At 40.9% G+C, this 19,437-nt stretch overlaps 1 protein-coding gene across 6 annotated transcripts; it reads right to left on the bottom strand.

Moving 5' to 3' along the window:
- Positions 1-1,458: 1,458 nt before the first annotated feature.
- pcgf6 (polycomb group ring finger 6) lies at positions 1,459-17,650 on the bottom strand. 6 transcript variants are annotated; one of them, XM_034225132.1, is made up of 11 exons: positions 17,346-17,650; positions 16,333-16,410; positions 16,124-16,223; positions 15,360-15,456; positions 15,107-15,162; positions 14,971-15,030; positions 14,595-14,712; positions 10,470-10,497; positions 10,265-10,363; positions 2,255-2,341; positions 1,459-2,146 (listed from the first exon to the last, which is right to left on the bottom strand). In XM_034225132.1, the coding sequence occupies exons 2-11, from the start codon at positions 16,387-16,389 to the stop codon at positions 2,096-2,098; spliced, it is 753 nt and encodes a 250-aa protein (XP_034081023.1). In that variant the 5' UTR covers positions 16,390-16,410; positions 17,346-17,650; the 3' UTR covers positions 1,459-2,095. The 6 variants fall into 6 exon arrangements, with proteins under 6 accessions (XP_034081023.1, XP_034081031.1, XP_034081049.1 ...); XM_034225140.1 differs by lacking the exon at positions 17,346-17,650 and adding an exon at positions 16,861-16,879; XM_034225158.1 differs by lacking the exon at positions 17,346-17,650 and having other exon boundaries at positions 10,265-10,388; positions 16,333-16,785.
- Between the last annotated feature and the right edge of the window lie 1,787 nt (positions 17,651-19,437).

The following is a 19,437-nucleotide window of genomic DNA, read 5'->3' as shown; positions in this document are numbered from 1 at the left end:
ACTGTTTAGTGTCATATAGACCATTCGGCCACACGACGACGACCGCATACGGCACTAAACGACTGAGGAAACGATAACGGGTCCCAAGGTGGATAGAACGGCATACGCAACGCTCTGGGGGGTCAAACAGCTCTGTGTGTGCGCCCTATACGATCATTTTCTGATAATGATTGCGCAATAGCCCCGCCTCTCCCCACCTCTGCTGCTCACCTCCGCGTACCCCGCGCCATTGCTGATGTGTTTCGCCACCAACAACAATGGCGGATCGCAGAGTTGCTATCGTGCTCCGGACGCTACTGACCATGCTACAGTTCTTTGTGCAACATCTACAGCAGACTTACACATCCGGGGGGGATCTTACTCGCTGCTTTTGTAGATATGTACTGTTTCAGTCTGCAGCTTTATTCCGTAACTCACAACTCCATCACATGTATATTCCCGCGCTTGCGGATATAGTACATCACAGTGTAAGCCTGTGTCAGCGTGCAGTTTACTAAAGCGCCAACAGGCGTCACTATATAGCAGGCATTAACAGATGCCCATATCTGTAACATGTACTGCAGCTTCAGCGATCATTTTCTGATAATGATTGCGCAATAGCCCCGCCTCTCCCCACCTCTGCTGCTCACCCCCGCGTCAAAGTAAACTGCACACTGAATTCAGATTATTTATCTTTCTCTCGATATGGACATAAACGCGAGTGAAGTCTAATATGACAGGACGGAGACACCTCTCAAACTACCTAAACTAGTTATAAAATATGTTTATTTTTACTGTCAGCCGGGTCACTCATTACTGGATCAGCTGCTGCATGAAACAGACACTGGCGCTGTCCGAAGAGAGGGAGGAAAAAGAGAGGCTCCGTGTATTTATATTATTATATTATATAGAGTCATTATTCATTTGTTTTAAAGCTCAATAAATAACAAAGAAGACCTTTGACCGGCACTTTTATAATTTTGTCGGAAGATTTCAACTTTAATACACGTTGACTGGCGAAAAACTCTGCCCGGTTCCCTCGGCCCCCACCGCGGAGAATAAACAGAAGGGCAACCATGACAACCATGCTTCTTCGCTGCTTTTGTGGAGGAAGTTACAGCGCCACGTACAGGCTCCTGAATATGTATATATATGTACTGCAGCTTCTCCAGCGGTTGGAGCTAAACGGAGCGGTCTCGTGTGGGCAGACACTATCCGGATAACTATTGCGTGTGGACGGAAGCTTGTTTGTGATTGCGTTTGCGTTAATCCTATGCGTTTAGCCGTTTTCGTCCTCGTGTGGCCGGGGTCTGAGCAGATCACCATACACCTCTACTAAAGGATAGAAGATCAGAAATAGTTGGCTTTTGAAATGGGGAATTCATTTAGTGTAGCAAGATATTAAACAACCACAGACACTGGTGGGAGAAGAGCATTTACACCTTAGGAGGAAATTAAGCTCAAACCAGGAAACGTGGATGAATCGAGAAACATACCTCAGTTGAGCAGTCATTTATTAATTCATTCTGACAACTGAGTAGGAAATGATTTTTGAACAAACCCCATCAGCAGAATATACAAATGCCATTGAATTAAATATGTCAATCAACACAAAGCAAGCTGTAAATAAAATAAACAGTATATAAAGCTCCACACAAAAACCTTTGGTAGTTGAGGTCCTTTTGTTTCAAGCCCTTAAATCACAACAATCAATATGAAACTCCGCTCAGACCTTGAGATGATAAATAAAGAAAATAAGATATAGTTCCTGGTTTCCAAAAAACATAAGTAATCAAAACGCACACACACACGTTTTAGCGACAGCAGCAGGCACAACGTTGTGCTGTGGAAGGAAGCACCTGGAACGATGCCTTCAAAGACATCTTGGCAGTAAGACAAGGACTCGGGTTTAATTCAATTTGCATGATGACACTTCTGTTAATCAAATGTCTGTCCGCAAGAAACAGAAACCAGGGCTGTCCTGAATGCCCAGTGATAATATTATTAAAACAATTGAACGTTGCAGTTTTAAATGTTTAGATCTTTTCATTTCAGACTGTTAATAAATAAAGGAAATCCAAGTGATGAGTTCATGGACTACATCCACCTCTCGTGCTCATGGCTGGGAGGGCAGGACCAGGCCAAAATGCAGCACCAACAGACCGTCCTGTAGCAAAATGGAACCACAGAAATAATCACTTAAAGGTATTCCTGGAGTTCTTCATAATATAACGTCTTAAAATGTCTTCCTCTTGTGTGTGTTTGTGGGGCTCACCTGCAGTGCCTCTTCACCCACAAAGCTCTGAATGTCCTTGAGGGACTGGAAGTGATCGAGGAGGTGATCTCCACAAACCACGTCCACCTGCAGGACACACAGACACATTTAGAGCACAGCTGTAGATATTTGATCAGACACCGTATGCCTCAAGACATTTCTGTGTGTGTATGTGTTTAAATGACTTTGCAGAAAGGTTTCAGGGCATTCAGTCCTACATTAAATTCTGACTTCAGAAATGTGTTGGTTTTGACCAAACTAAACCATCTAATTTTTCACAACTTTTAGGTTATGTCCAGCTCAAAGATGCTGAGTTACGCTTCACAATAACTTCACAAATGTCCTTTTTGTTTTTATGTTTGAAGATCATCTGGTTCTTTGTCAGTTGAATTCATAGGAATTGAAGGTAAGCTGCTGTGCCCTTTGCTAAAATAGACAGCATACAATCACCGGCAAGTCTTTCTCTGTCCACTCTCGTTTTGTCCAGACATGCCAGGGTGCAGCATTGAGGACAGGAAATCAATGTAAGCTGCTAATCCTCTTCCAAGTGTTACTAAATACTTGATTCACCTACACCTGAACTTGTCTATCCGAGTAAACTAACATTTCTGTTTCTTAGCATTTGGAGGAAAGGGGGAAATGTCTGATTTAATACCTGGACCTTCTTTTACAGCGTGTCCTTGCCTCTTGAGACATACATGTGGCATCACTGCACTTATGATGTGATTATAATCAGATTGAGCTTGTTCTTCAGGAGTTATTGTTGCCCTTTCGATGTAGGCACCCTGCTGGGTTTTGACCTGAGCAGTTGACCAGTCGCTGTATCCCTGAAGGTTGCATTACAAATGCACAACCACATCTCTCCTCCTACTGTTTAACATGATAACTATGCTGACAAGATGCATGTCTTTCAATAACTAAATGACAAGGCTACTTTTACTCAAGTACAAGATCTGAGTACTTCTACTTTTACTCAAGTACAAGATCTGAGTACTTCTACTTTTACTCAAGTACAATATCTGAGTACTTATTCCACCTCTGGTAGCTTATTAGCCTGAATTGTAGCCACAAAATCACGCAGAGCTGCATAAAAATAGACTCACAATGGTAACAAGTGGAAAATAATATTTACAAATGTGTACAATGATTTGTAGGTAATTTTGACTACTCAAGACACCTGACTTATACATCTTCAAAGGAAGACTGTGTTCATTCTACAATTACATGGGATTAAAGCAAAATGTAGTTTTACTTGTATAATACTTCAAGATTTTATATAAAAGCCTGTTTCTAAAAGTATCAACCATAGCAACGCGGTCAAATCCTCAGTTTATCATTTACAACATACTAACAAGCTAAGGTCTAATTACGCAACCAAGTCTCACGGCATTTCGTGTTATAGTCACGAAATAAATGTAATCTATTGATTCGTATTCACCAACACGGTTTCCCCTTTTTTTCGTGTCACACAACGATTTTAAAAACAATGTATTTCTATTGGTAGTGTGTTTCGTGCCTGCGTCTTTTTTTCCGGTCGGGTCTTGGAAGACCGGAAGCTGTGTGGTTCATAAAAACATGTTCTTACTCAATATCAAGCCACGATTATTGTTTTTATTTTTAAATCGTATAATGACGGGCTTTTTTTTGCCGTCTGTGAGGAAAATAAATGGGGCTCAGAGCCTCAGAATACTGAAATCTGTATATATTTGTTTCCTTCTAATTTGTTATTATTTGTGACCCGTTCTATCGAAATCAGTCAAAAATGGCAACGGCTCATTTAAAAGATAAACGTGGATTTGTGTAAAAAAAACTAGTTTTTCAGGGTTCGGGTGTTTTGTTTGATTTTAAATAAACAAAGTCTTGGCTTTCAGAATATTAAACTGTTATTGCCAACATCTCACGATAGATACATTTTTGAAGCTTGTAAAGGGAAGAAGAGGCACCTCCCAACTTGCACCCTGCTCTTCCGCAGCGCCGTTCCCCCTCCCTCCGCTGAAATTATGAAGTAAAGGCGTATAGTAATCATAGATAACACGAAAGGGTCCGGGACAGTTTGTTTTCATCTGTTTTCAAATAAACAAAGTATTGGCTTTCAGAAACTTGTTAAGCCCCGAGCCTGTTTTTCAGGTCTCAGGCTCGAAAATGACATTCCCAGAACAAATGACCATATCTTCCCTTCTAAAAGGGTTAAATTAATAATATTTTTTCTCAAAGCAAGGTTACACCTGTGAGTTGGATGTAGATGTGTCAGAATCAATATAGATATGATTTATTTTTAAAGTAAATTCAGATTGAACACAGTAAAAAAATGTAAATCATTGTGTCCGTCCAATAAAAAAAAAAGTCTTATAGTGAAAACCACCCTTGAATGATGGGATGGTAGACTAAAAGCTTTAGGAATCCAAACTACAACATATAATAAGTACCCTGTATCAAAATTGATGCAAAACAAGTGACATTTGACCTTTTTAGAGAGATTTAGCAAAAAAAACCCACTTCTGGGGTCATTTGGGTGGATTTTCCATATCTCTGGCCCCCTAGGTCGATTTTGCTGATTGAAATCTGTAAAAGCTCCGTAAAAGTACGTGTTGTGATGCCTGTGTTTGCTTCCCCTGTCAAGAGTTCGGATCACTCAATGATGATATATATACCTAAATAATCTGTGGAACCTCAGCTTTAATCGGATATCTTGTATGTGCAGCTACGATAAGTAATAAGGGTATCTTTTATCTTGAGTTCTGTGCCAAAGTGCGTTAGCATTTTTCGCTCAGGGGTCATTTAGATGCTTCTTATGAGACTTGTGTCTTGTTTTGGTAAACATGGTTTGTATCGTCAGTTAGCTGAGATTATTCCCGTTAATCTGGTATAACACATTAATAGGTTCTTAAATATTAAGATCCCCTGAGACACAGTGTCGTGAAAAAAAAAAAAGTACCCGCCGGCGGGGACCTTGGGGCTTAAAGGAGACATGTCATGACCATTTCCACTGATCATAATTCCATTATTGAGGTCTACTAGAATATATTTATATTGTGCAATTTTCCAAACTCACATTGGTTTCTCAAACAGCATCTCTGTAAACTACGTGTATTCACTGAATTTCACTCTCTGCCTTTAACGGCTCGTTGTAGCTCCAATAGCTCCAGCCCTCACCCTCCCTGTGAGCACAGTGTGCTCTGATTGGTCGGGACGTTGTGAATCGCGTTGAGCTCCGTGGAGGTGTTGTTTCCTTGTTTAGCGATACACAGCCAAACTCATCCTGAGCACACACAAACTCACAGCCGAATTAAAAACAATAAGTGTGGCTTGATATTGAGTAAGAAAAAGGTTTATAGGTTGATAAACGTTGTGAGAATGGGTCTGCAGAGAGAATTTCGCCGCGATCCCAACTGTCTGTTATCAGCCTGAAGCCAGGGAGGAGAAATCAGCAGAGGTGCCTGTATTGTGTGTGTGTGTGAGAGAGAGAGAGAGAGAGAGAGAGAGAGAGAGAGAGAGAGAGAGAGAGAGAGAGAGAGAGAGAGAGAGAGAGAGATAGAGAGATAGAGAGGAGAGAGAGAGAGAGAGAGGAGAGAGAGAGATAGAGAGAGAGAGAGAGAGAGAGAGAGAGAGAGACAGAGAGAGAGACAGAGAGAGAGACAGAGTGTGTGTGTGTGTGTGTGTGTATTGGTTAATTTGGACCAATCAGCCTGGTCATAGCTCTGGGCGTGGCTACTGGGTATCCCTACGTAGCGATACCATGGATGGATAATAAGAACTGCATACAGCGTGGAAGGCGGGGCCTCATTCATTCCTATGAGAGTTGCTCATTGGCACATGGATGACAAAATGGCCCAACTTTTGAGAGAGTGAAACGTCACAGATTACCCAGCATGCCTGAGAAGTAACCGTATGTGCGCTCATAGAGCATGCGCAACTTTAACCACGCCCCCCAAAAGGCTCGTTCACATCAAGCACGTCAATTTGCGTACACATAACACCACCACGAATATTTTCATCCGAGTCCGGCGCACTTCCTGGGGGCTTGAGCGATACCCAGGAAGTAAACAACGAAAAATGAGAAATCTCCAATGAGGCATTTTGGGGAGGTATTTTCTGTGTTAAGAGTTTTACTCGCTACGGGGTGTACTTTGAGGGGTTTTTACTCTGCAGACCGTTTACATGCATAAAAACTTTCATAACACACAAGGGGACGGGTAATAACCGGAAAAGCATGACATGTCTCCTTTAAACTTGTTTTGGCAAATTCAGATGATAAATACAACTTTGAAGCTTGTAAAGGCATAATTACAAGTGGAGAACGGAGTAATTTAACGTCACGGCAAGCATAACAACAGCCGGTGTTTCTTGTGAGTGTTTCCCCGGTACACAAACACACAAACACAAAAATACACAAACACACTCGCGAGCTTCCCCCAGACCAGTAATATAAACGAAAATGTGTCTTCGGGTCAATGTGACTGATTTCGATAGAGAAAGTCACATTTGGTTTAGGCACGAAACATACTACCAGTAGAAATACATTGCTTTTAAAATCGCTCTGTGTCGAATCAATAGATTATATTTCGTGACTATAACACGAAATGCCGTGAGACTGGGTTGAATTACAACAGTGAGTGCTTCATCCTCTGAACACCACAGGATGGCGACTGTAACGCACATATTAACATAGGTACGCTCCTCTGAAATGATTGTCCCCAGCAATTATTATTATCCCTCATCGAGTTCGCTATTCAGCTTGCTAACGTTAGTTTAAACAAACGTAACATGCAACGTTAGCCTAATCTAAAATGCTCTACTACGGCGTACCTTTGTTGTGGCTCGTCAGCGCAGACTCTGCCATCGTTATTTTTTGCAAACTTTGCAGGAGGCTACTCATGGGCTTGACCCTCGTCTTAGCCATGGCTTGTATTTGTCTTCTGCTAGCCAACGCTCGTTGAAACTGCAACCTCCTGGCATACTGTCCTCTATCACTCTCATCAGAATGCCCAGGTCACACGTAACAAAAACACTTGCAGGGCACGCGCATAGCGCGGGAAGGCCGGAGCAGAGCTGTTTTATGTAAAAAGCGAAGCAATTAAGCGCGCCCCGACTTCTTTATTTTATTTTAATCTAAAAAGCGAAGTAAAGCATTTACAATTTCAAGCACTTTATCCCAAATTCAAGTACCATTCCCCAAATTCAAGCACTTTTCAAACCTTGAAAACACCTCGTACAATTTCAAGCATTTTCAAGGATTTCCAGCACCCGTACGAACCCTGAAGGTAGACCTCCACTATGTGCCATGCTGCTATTCCAGGGGAAAAATAGCCCCATTAAATATATCACAGAAATGATCTGGAGAGACCCTGTTCAGTTGTTTTGGCTAGCCTGAATTTATCAGTATCTACAACAGGGGTGCCCAACCTTTTTTGAACCGAGAGCTACTTTTAAAGTTGCCAGTCTGCCGAGATCTACCAGTCCAAATAGAGAGGCGTAGCCATTACTGACAGCCTACTACCAGGTAAATACACACTTCTACTTGTATAAAACTGGCCTTTGTACGATTAATACTTCATAAAATACTGCAGATCCTTTATCTTACCTCTTTCTAATCTACACACATACAGATAGTATTTAACTGAAGTTACACAACAGTGTTGTTGATACAGAGTTGGAGTTTATTCACACGTCACATACTACAGTGGGTAATGTTTTCAAGAAACATTGAACAGTGCTGCCACATATGACACAGGGAAAAAGAAAAGACTCTGAACCCTTTCTTTGCCATTAAAATTAGGCTTACTAATAAGACAACTCAGATCTGAAGCTACACAGGAATCTGCTGCCAACGTGCAATAAAAAAGACAAAATTAATAGAATAAAACCTTTTTTTTGTTGCATTTTAGTAGAATATAAAAAGAAATGCCTTTAAAATAGGATGCCAGCAACACTAGTTTCTTAACCTGAATTGATGATAGACTATAATCAATTTAAGTTTGCATTCTTATACCATTTTGTACAATAATTATAATGAATAAGTTCAAACAAACTACAACTTACAGCTGATTAATAACGGTATCCAACTTCAGTTTTTATTATATCAAAAACCTGTTGAAATGCTTTACTGTCCCCCAAAAGCGCGTCGGCAGCCTCCAGGAATGCTTCTTTCACAACTTCGCCGTCTTTGAAAGACTTCATGTGTTTCGCAAGAACGTGACTGACACGATAAGATGCTATGGTAGCAGCCTTGCTCTTGTTGTTGGGCCTGGTGGAAATGGCCTGCTATGCATTTAGCTGTCCTTTCAGGTCCCTCTCCTTTTGGGAGCGTAGGGCAGAATTAGGAGGGAATTCCGTCTCGTAGCGTTTGTGCACTGTTTTGAAATGCCGCTCCTAAATTACCCTTCTTCGATAAAGCCACGCTCGCATTGCAGATGAGACAGATGGACTTTGAATTGGAATAGATACAAAAATAATCATCCTCCCACTCGGAGTGAAAATTATATATTTTGGGCTTTTTTGCTTCTGCCATCATTGCGGTCATGTGTGTGTGCGGACCTTCACTCCTGTTGTTGACACGGACAACGTCAGCGAAATAGTGCCCACTGCGGACCAGCCACGCCCCGACATATGGGGTCTAGCCGGCCAATCACAAAGCTTTGATGCGTTCAAGTGCATTATTCTGGCACGGGAAGATTATGTTAGGACATAATATTGAATATTGTTGTTCTATTTTTAGACACATCTCGCGATCGACTGGGAATCTCGACTGGTTGGGCACCCCTGATCTACAACATGTTAGATGTCAGTTAGGCATGTGACCAACAAACAGAGATGGGGTCGTTACTAAAAAAAAAGTAATATATTACACTACTTCGTTACTCTCTACATAAAGTAACTCGTTACTTTACTCGCAGGGCCGGCCCGCCGCTCCCTACAGGCAGATCACGCAGACTGCTAAAGTTTCAAATGTTCTCTTTAGTTCAGTTTCCATTGTCGCATAAGACTGATCCAGATAGCTCCTGAATGTTTTCCTATCTGACCATGACTGTCCTCTGTCTCCTGCTATCTGTATTTTGCGCAGTATATCTCTGAACGATGGTGATTCCACTGTGCAAGTGGGCAACATTTCCTCTACTATGAAGGATGCTACAAGCCTGTCCATCTCTGCTTTGGTTACCGGTCCTCCAAATTCAAATTGTTGCTGCTTCGGAGTTGGCGGCGGTGCACTCACAACATCCTCACTCTGGGTTTGGGGGTCCTTCGCTATTAGCGTCACCTTAGCATGTGTTCTTTGCAGGTGTTTGTTGAGGTTTGACGTGGTGTTTACAGCAGTGGATAACAGCTTCTGGCCTGGACAGTTTGCACCTCACCGTCACATTCCTGTCTATTCTTCGGACAAACTCAAAATAATGGGCATACCTCCACCCCTCGAAAGTTATCGCTGACTCAGCCATGTTTATGCAGCACTGCAAGTGGAGATGTGGACGCGCAAGTCGCGCAGATTACGTACATATAAACCTGCAGAAGAAACCCCTTTTGTCTGTCAGTGTGATTATGACTGATTTTATAAAAGTAACACACGTTACACTACTCCGTTACCGACAAAAGTAATATTATTACAGTAACGCGTTACACCCAACTCTGCCAACAAATAACTGTCTTCCATGCAATGATGTAAAATGGTTACAATCATCTTTTCAAATACCTTTTAGAATGTGTAAAAATTGTGTTATAAGTATTAGAAATTGTAAAAGATCAGCTGTGTCACGCACTAGTAATCGGAAATAACACTGTTGTTGTGGGTTTACAACAGTTATTGTTCATATGCATTATATGCCACAGGTGTGTTACTCTTAATCTGTGATCCCTCTCACTTGCATACACCACATGACCCTGTACACGCCTACACTATGCTGTAATGCCAACTGCCTTACTGTCCCGCTTCTAAGTCTGTCCCAAACTGTCAACTATCAGGATCAGTGTGGGTGTGTCACTTGGAGAACTCATTAGCTGTAAGCCTGGCACACTCACCTGGCATGCTGAGCTCAGCTCCATCATCCTCCTGATGAAGATCTCCACGTGGCGCACAGTGGCCTCCCCGGACACACGGACGTACCGCCTCTCTAACGGCTAAACAGGGACAGGGTGAAATGTACTAATTATTTACATATCTTTCTGGTAAACAAGCTATTATAATACAATAAGAAGTGCTACAAATAGTAAGCGGGGGTGTTACCTTGTAATTAGCGATGCCCTCTTCAGCCCTGAAAACAAAACAGAAGTTATAGTTAGTAAGGACAACTTTATGGTAAAAAAAAACAACAAGCAGTCAATTCAAGAGAACGGTTCCTCTTGTGGGATGTCTGTGTTACTACATGTACAGGATATTTCATTCACTACGGCCCAATCCCAAACCACGCCATACCCTTTAGGACAAACTCCCCTCTCTCCGGCAGAAACAGGAAATGCCGTAACTGTATGTAACAACGATTTCAAATCAGCATCTCTTAGACCAGTGGTTCCCAACCTTTTTTTCCTGATCGGAGCAACAGTGACAAATAATCCAACTGAAACCGGCATGGACAATGACTATGTTTTAAAAATGTGCTTATCCAGAAAAGCCTGGTTTGGAGACTTTACGGGCAGAAGAAACATTTCTATTAAAAAAAGAATTATACATTTCTGTCTTTGTATGCCTTTATTAGCTACTAACTTGAATTTGTATTCTAATTAATTAATCAATTATTTTTTATATTTTATTGTAATGTAGAGACAAGGCTTTTAGTGGCAATCATGTATTGCGTTACGATTATATGTAAAAAAAAAATAAAAAAAATTGTCTAAATATGATATTTGGCCTCAAATCATCTTAGGCCTGGCGTCCCCCTCTGCGATCTTTGGCGCCCCCCAGGTTGGGAACTAATGTCTTAGACAAAAAATAAAAATTAATAACTCAAATAAAACATCTTTAATTGTATTTCTAGACTAAACACATGTATGATCCTAAGTAAACAAATATGAGGTTATCATGAGGTTGTTAACATCGCAGTTTATCAGTGGATGTTTGCTGGAACTACTTGTAAACAGCGTGTTTCCTGACGGCGACACAGCGTCGGGTAGAGACCGGTCTCCAGTCAGCACCGATGTTTGATGGCTTGATAACCCACTCCCCCTCCACACCGCACCACACTCGTTGGTTTGGAAAAGCACTTAATGTGGCGGACCCTCCGCGCGAACGGAGGGGTAGTGTGTAGGGGTAGGTTGTAGGGAGCGGTTTGGGATTGGGCCTTCTACAGACTGTGTTGTACCTTTTTCAAACAAGAAGTATTTATTTGTGTCTACAGGTCAAAAGCATTAAATGAATACATTAAAATATGTTCTAAATAAATAACAATGGTAACATTAAAAATGATTGACTATTTTTTTCAACTGAAATGACATGCTTGTTTTTAAATAGAGAAAGGAAGAAAATATTTTAAAAAACAGGACCAGTAGTGAATCAGTTCAAATGTGATTATACCAAAACCCAATAATGGCCGCATACCATTTAGACCTGAGAATTGCAGGATTCTTCACTGGTATTGTGCATGCTGGCTTGTTGGCACGGCTTACAGAAAGCAGTGCCATTGTTGTATTATTAGTACCAACTGTGCTTTTTTATGATGTAAAAAGTCTGCTGTGAAAATGCCTCTTGGTTACGCTTGTAAAAACACTGTTACTAGGAAACAGACAACAAAAATAGACCCTGTTTGCAGAACACATTGTTTTTGGCATGTCAACACAATGTTGCAAAGGACACATGTTCTTCCACTTGACTCTGTATGAATTTCCCAGAGGCTAAGCCCTTTCCCATCAACCTCACACCAGGTGTGGCTAATTAACCAATAAAGACATCTCACTAACGACTGCAAAGGAAAGTTCTGGAGCACAGTGTTGAAACCCAATGAGAACACGGGAGAGCTCCACTTGATGGCAGCAATGAAGAATGTATTGGAAGTTACGGCCAGAGAATGGACAAAAGACATTTGCTGCAGCAACAAAGTGACCCAGCTCCTGCCAGACCAATTCTGAAGATTTCTCCCAAAACCCAAGTATTTATCTAGTTCTAGACAAAACTATTCTCAAGGGAAGAGAGAAAGTGGCAACCAAAGTCGCATGCCCGAATGCTGATGACGGGAGACAGTAGCACCTTGAGGCCACGTTCCTGAACGCTGAATATAGGAGTAGAGTGATAAACTGGGTAAAAGGCAGAGGCCTAGGAAAATATGTTCCTCAACAACGACATGAAGAATGAAAATATGTTAAAGGTCCCATGTCATGCTTTTCCGGTTATTACCCATCCCGTGTGTTATGTAGCTTTTTCTGCATGTAAACGGTCTGCAGAGTCACAAACCCTCAAAGTACACCTTGTAGCGAGTAAAGCTCTAACACAGAAAAGACCGGTTTCTTTTTCCATTTTTTTCTTCTCGAGTATAGTGACGTGACCATACGCAGGTCCAAATAAACCAATCCGTGGTACTCCTCACACACACACACTCACTCACTCAGCCTTGTCTTTTCTCAGCTGCGGCTCTGCGGATTTCTCAGCCTGAGACAGCGATCCAGCTCACACTGTCCGCAGCAGCGAGCCCCCGCAACGTCCCACCAACTGTTTGTCATTACTGGTGTCATTTTCTGGTTGCTAACGCCATTGTAAAACATAATCACTGATGTTCCGCTGCAACAATGGTGGACTCATCAGAACAGAGTGGGCGAGCTGATCAATCAGAGCACACTGGGCTCATAGGGAGGGGGGGCAGGAGCTCCAACAAGGCGTGTAGGACAGAGAGTGAATACACATACTATACAGAGATGCTGTATGAGAAAACCAATGTGATTTTGGAAAATTGAACAATGTAAATATATTCTAGTAGACCTCAACAATGGAATTCTGATCAGTAGAAATGGCCATGTCATGGGACCTTTAAACATACACTACCAGTCAAAAGTTTCTCATTCAAAGTTTTTTTATTTATTTTCAAATGTTTCTACATTGTAGTTATACTGAAGACATTACAACTATAAAAGAACGCATATGGAATTATCTAGTAAACAAAAAAGTGTTTTAAAAAATCCAGAATATGATTTATATTTAGCTGGCTACTGCAGAATGCTGTGGTAGCCATACTGGTTAAGTGTGCCTTGAATTCTGAATACATCACCAACAGTGTCACTAGCAAAGCCCCCCCACACCATCACACTTCCTCCTCCAGGCTTCACGGTGGGAACCACACATGCAGAAACCTTCCGCTCACCTTCTCGGCATCTCACAAAGACACGGTGGTTGGAACCGAAAATCTTAAATTTGGACTCATCAGATCAAAGTACAGATTTCCACTGTCTAATGTCCAATCCTTGTGTTTCTTGGCCCAAACAATTATCTTCTTCTTGTTGTTCATCCTCAGTAGTGGATCTTTGCATCAATCGACCACGAAGGCCTGATTCACGCAGTCTCCTCTGAACAGTGGATGTTGAGATTGTCTGCTACTTGAGCTCTGTGATCATTGATGTGGGCTCTAATCTGAGGTGCTTTTAATTTGCGGTTTCTGAGGCTGGTAACTCTGATGTATTTATCCTCTGCAGCAGAGGTAACTCTTGCTCTTCCTTTCCCGGGGGGGGTCCTCATGAGAGCCAGTTTCATCATAGCGTTCGATGGTTTTTGCGACTGCACTTGAGGATACTTTCAAAGTTCTTGACATTTTCCGGATCGACTGGCCTTCATTTCTTAAAGTGATGATGGACGGTCGTTTCTCTTTACTGAGTTGAGTGGTTCTTGCCATATTATGGATTACAGCAGTAGTCAAATAGAGCTTTCCACTGTGCACTAACCCTACCACTGCACAACACAACTGATGGTCTCAAACACATTCAGAAGTAATTCCACAAATTGACTCTTGACAAGGCACACGTGTTAATTGAAAACCATTCCAGGTCACGACCTCATGAAGCTGACTGAGAGAAGCCAAGTGTGTGCAAAGCTGTCATCAAGGCAAAAGGGGGCTACTTTGAAGAATCTAAAATATAAATCATATTCTGGATTTTGTAACACTTTTTTGTTAACTAGATAATTCCATGTGTTCTTTCATAGTTTTGATGTCTTCAGTATTAATCTACAAAGTAGAAAAAAATAAAAAAATAAACAAAAACCACTGAATGAGAAGGTGTGTCCAAACTTTTGACTGGTACTGTAGTTTAGTAGATTGTCTTTGTTCTGAGGCATACAATAATATCTAGCAGAATGTCTACTAGGTTAATTACTTTTTAATAGGTAATACAGCTGTTGTGACAAAATTATGTCCAGCATAGCTGTATAGATCCTTACCCAACAAACTCCAGCAGCAGAGATACATCCAGCTCAGGAGGGATGGTGAACACAGACGGGGGAATGTTCTCTTTCTTCTGCCTCTTTATGACAACAGGACCTGGAGGCGAGATTACAACTGAAAAGCAGGAGAGGCAAAACACAAGGTAATGGATTGTGTGACAAACTTTCATGTTTTTGATGCTGTTGACAAACCCATGTTTAAAACCCATGTCTGCTTAAATGAACAACGTAATTAGATTAACTTAATACTTCAAAAAGCTATTCACAGAAGCAAAAGTAAAGTCCAGAACATTAGATTACAGAAAATCACAAGCTTTTTATCTAACGTTGCACCAAGCCTTCTGATTTTAAACGTTTAAGTTTAAAGAATTACCTGTGTTTGGCACATCCAGCCCTCTCTCCTTGTAGAATTGACACATTTGTTTTCTTTCGGCTGTGGAATAAGAGTTCAAAGAGATAGAGTACATGAAGACCATCAAAATGATTGTGACTGTATGTACTGTACTTACACTCCTCCAGGAAGGGAACCATTTTGTAAACAATATCCTGCAGTTGTCTGTCAGGTCTGCAGAAAAAGTGTTCAATAAAAAATAAATAACTGTTCTTACTTGGAAATAAATGCAACCACATTTCTGAAATTAAATCTGTACCATAATCCTATAATCATTGAAACTGTAAAACATATGGTTGACAGAGATATCATTATTTTTGGTACAAAAGGTAACACAATTGAACTAATGCATCACATATTGACAGACCTACCTGATGTTGTACGTCGGTTGTGTCTGGTGGACTACAGTGCTGCATGTTGGACACCTGTTGTTGTAGAAGAAGTGCTTCACGATGCAGCTTTTGCAAACTTGGAGAAGATAAACACATCAAAATAAAGTCAGGACAGTAGATGGCAAAGAGAGATTAATATGGACTTTTAAAGCTGATATACATATCAATCTTTGAGACCTCAGAACTATAATCTTTGATTTTGAAGATAGTCATCTTTTAAATTCAAGGTGTTCAAGTTGTTAAATAACTGAGACATTCAGTGAACCGAGTGGTTTAAAAATGATGTTTTCAAAGAATATTGATACACAAACTATAGAGAAACGGTTTCCTCCAATATAACATGTGTTTTGCGTTTCTGTAATGACATTTCTGATACATGTTGTCTATATTAAGATCAGCTATAACCTGTATCCGCTAAACACATAATGGTTAAACTGCTCTCTTCTTGTGTATTGTGTTGTTAAATCTGATATGCATGTTATAGGACCATCAATCTAGGAAGGACATATTGGTATAAGCATCCTGAAAGGTTACTTGCATCGCTAATGAACATAGTTCCATTGTTTCCTATGTGAATATCTGCATCCCAAATAGAGAAACCCTCATTATTGCGATACAGTAAGTTAGGGACATAATGTATTAAATTAACATCACAGTTCTTGTGGATCTCCTGCATCCTCTCAAAGTATTTTGAGGACTACAGAAACTAAAGCAGACCTCTGGTATAACTTGTTGTCACTCACATGTGTGCAGGCACTCTATGATGGTGGTGGCATCGATGAGGAAGTAACTGCACAGGGCACAGCGGATATATGGGTAGAATTCACTGAGAGGACGCTCGGGCTGTGAGAGTATGCAGTGTCAATGTTGCAGCTTAAACATACATACAGCGCTACATTTGTTGTCTGCCCCAAAAAACAATAATGAAAAGCAATAGTAAATATGAACGCACCTCTTCTTCGTCCTCTGAATCGTTTGTTGTCCCTTCATGACTCAAGCGAGGCAACATTCCCAACAGCTGTTTACGACACTAAGTTAGAACGAAAAAGAATACATCTCAAAGATACGAGAGAAGAACTTTCAAATGAAGTGTTTACTTTAAAGTACGAATTATCTCAAAACGTCGACGTTGTTTGGAGTTGCCAACGAATTAAGCTATGCGTGGCTAGCTGGCTAACGTTAAATACATTTAAATTAATGTGATTGTTAAGAGACACAGCTTGCTAATGCAACCTCAGTTAGCTAGGTTAAACGCCTAGAAGCTTGCTAATGCTACAAAAGACAACTTAAATACGAAATAAAGCTACTTCTTAACTTTATATACTTTGCTTCGTTATTTACACTCGCGCTAGCAACTCTATTTCCCTCGCGCATGCGGCATCATCAAACATAACTTCCGGTCTTGATCATTCAAAATAAATGAGTTGACAAGAAAAGCAATATTCCAAACAAAAGTAAAACAAAGCATGTTTGAAATTACAAGAACAAGTCCATTTGAATTTTTTTCTTATAATCCAGAACATGTTGAACAAATCTGTTTATTTTGAAGACAAAAGTACGTATTTCCGGAGATAGACACACGAGAGCAACGGTTCTCCAATGACTTGCCAGCAGGGCTGAAAGCACATACATACAATCAATAATATATATATTTTTAAAAACGTTTCTAGAAAAACAGACGTTTATTGTTTAGTTCCTGTATTTGTGTATGTATTTATTATTTTCAGTTTTGCTCTTTAAAGAGCTTACGAAATGAAGGACAACACTATTCTTATTAGGATAATAAATACTATTATTAATGGGAAATCATTTGTCATTGATGACAATATGCCCGCTGTATTTATAAATCGTGATTTATTACAACTTTCCATGCTCGCTTCCGATGTTACACGACCGCTCCGGACCAAACGGCTTTCGCCGGTTAGTTACGTCACGAGTAGAACCCTTTTTGAATAATACACTTACTATATGGCTGATGTCGGACTCTGGCTCGGATATTTCGACAGAATCGAGTGACAGTGAGTCGTCAATAGACTCGGTGCACTTTCAAGAAGAGGAGGATTTTATTGAAGAGGATGCCGGTGTGGAGTCTAACGTGGTGGAACCATACCAGTTTGAGCCACAGTATTCAAGTAGCGGTAGAGATACAGACGGGAGCGAAAATGGGGACGATGATCCTGGATTTGGCGGAGATCCGGGCTGCTTCTCAGGTCGACTATTTTCATTTCCTCGCTCCTCGGTCTCACCGGAAGTTGATTTAACTGCGCCATCTTGAGTACCGTCCCATGGCTCTTATTTCTGCCGGAGGACCGAGGATCGAGGAGCGAGGAGCGATCATGGAGGAGCGATAACCGAGGAACCACCAGACCATCCTCCGATGAAATCCTCAGATACTCGCCCCGCCCCCTTACTGTGTATCGCTCACTGATTGGACGATGCAGTGCATGCACTGATCTCATGCTTCTTGACATGAGAGCCGTTTCCCAGCGGAGTGAAGAAAATACATGAACCTCACGGGACTCACTCCTCAGTTTATACCGTGTTTTGTTTCAATTCCTGTTTCATTTAGTTACAAATATGTGATATATCTGAACAACAAAGTGGTCAAAAATCATTTTATTCATTTTTTGGAAACATTTTCATGATCGCTTTTTTCGTTTTACATTTTCATTTATTGTCATTTCCATTCAGTCAGTCATTAAGTGCTATTAAAATGTTAATGTGCTCCATATCCACACAAACAAACAAACAAAGTGTGCAATCCAATCAATGTTAATCTAACTGGGTTTTGATAGATAACATATCTCTTTTTCTTCTCTCAATTATTTTATTTCTTTTGTGCACTCTAATCAATATTAATCAAACTATTGTTCGTTTATACATTTTAAGAATGGCGTTTATCTTTTTTGAGAATGAGTTCTTATTTTATTTTATTTATTGGGATCTACAACAGATGATACAAATATTTGTGTCAGTAAATGTGTACTAACAGAGGCGGGTGTGTGTGGAAATAACGGGGACAGAGCTGGCTGCTGTCAGACGATCAGCTGTGCAGCGTCATCACAAACGGACGTCGCTTCACGTGACGCTCCGGAGGAAAGGACGTCCCATTGCTCTTAAAACTCATTTCCCTGCTTCTCGTGGTTTCCTTGCGTCCCTCCATGCTTCCCTGGTGGGAGGGACTAAACGCAGGGAAACGACGCAAGTGAGGGAAGCAAGGATTTCATTTAATCGACCTGAGAAGCAGCCCCGGTGTCAGTACCAGATATGTTCGGGCTACCAGATATGTTCGGGTGTATTTCCGTCGCATCCGTCTTCCGTCATATTCGTCATATTTTACGGCAACTCAAGAGGGCCACCACGGTCAAATTCCGAACATTTAAACATAGCCGACACTTCATTCTTTACTTTGTCCGTTATTATATGTAGAAGATTATACTTTTTCTCCGTCATGTTGTTTCCTTAGCAACAACTTCAAACAGGCATAGCCTACACTTCATTCTTTACTTTGTCCGTTATTATATGTAGAAGATATTAATTTTTTCTCCGTCATGTTGTTTCCATAGCAACAACTTCAAACAATAACAACTAACCGCTAGCCGCAAAGCTAGCATCACAGCCACTGCTCCGTTTTCGGAGACTTTGCACATGTTTTTCACAAACATTTTCACACGCTAGGAGTACTTCCAATAGCTTCGTCTTGATCTGTAGATGTAATTTGATGTGTCGTGTGTCCCCCAACTCCTCTCCAAAGTTCAGATATTTAATAAAATACTCAGGGGAGTTTCCTGAATTTCCATGCCCAAAACCAAGCACTAGGCCCTGGGTAAATTAAGAGGCTGATCTCGGGCACTTTTGTCCACTTTCCCTGGTGGCCGAAACTCAAGCCAGACATCCCTGGAATCGTCTCAGAGAGTAGATGATCAGTGGGGCCTTGTTTTTAATGAATGATGTGTTTTTTTATGGGGAATTCAAATATGAGCTTATTTTTAGGATTTTCGGAGACTTTGCACACGTTTTCACAAACATTTTCACGCTAGGAGTATGGGAGTACATC

The sequence above is a fragment of the Gymnodraco acuticeps genome, unplaced genomic scaffold (genome assembly GCF_902827175.1).
Source record: "Gymnodraco acuticeps unplaced genomic scaffold, fGymAcu1.1, whole genome shotgun sequence".
NCBI classification, from domain to species: Eukaryota; Metazoa; Chordata; class Actinopteri; order Perciformes; family Bathydraconidae; genus Gymnodraco; species Gymnodraco acuticeps.
Note: the sequence above shows the minus strand (reverse complement) of the source record. Positions and strands in the feature narration are given on the sequence as shown.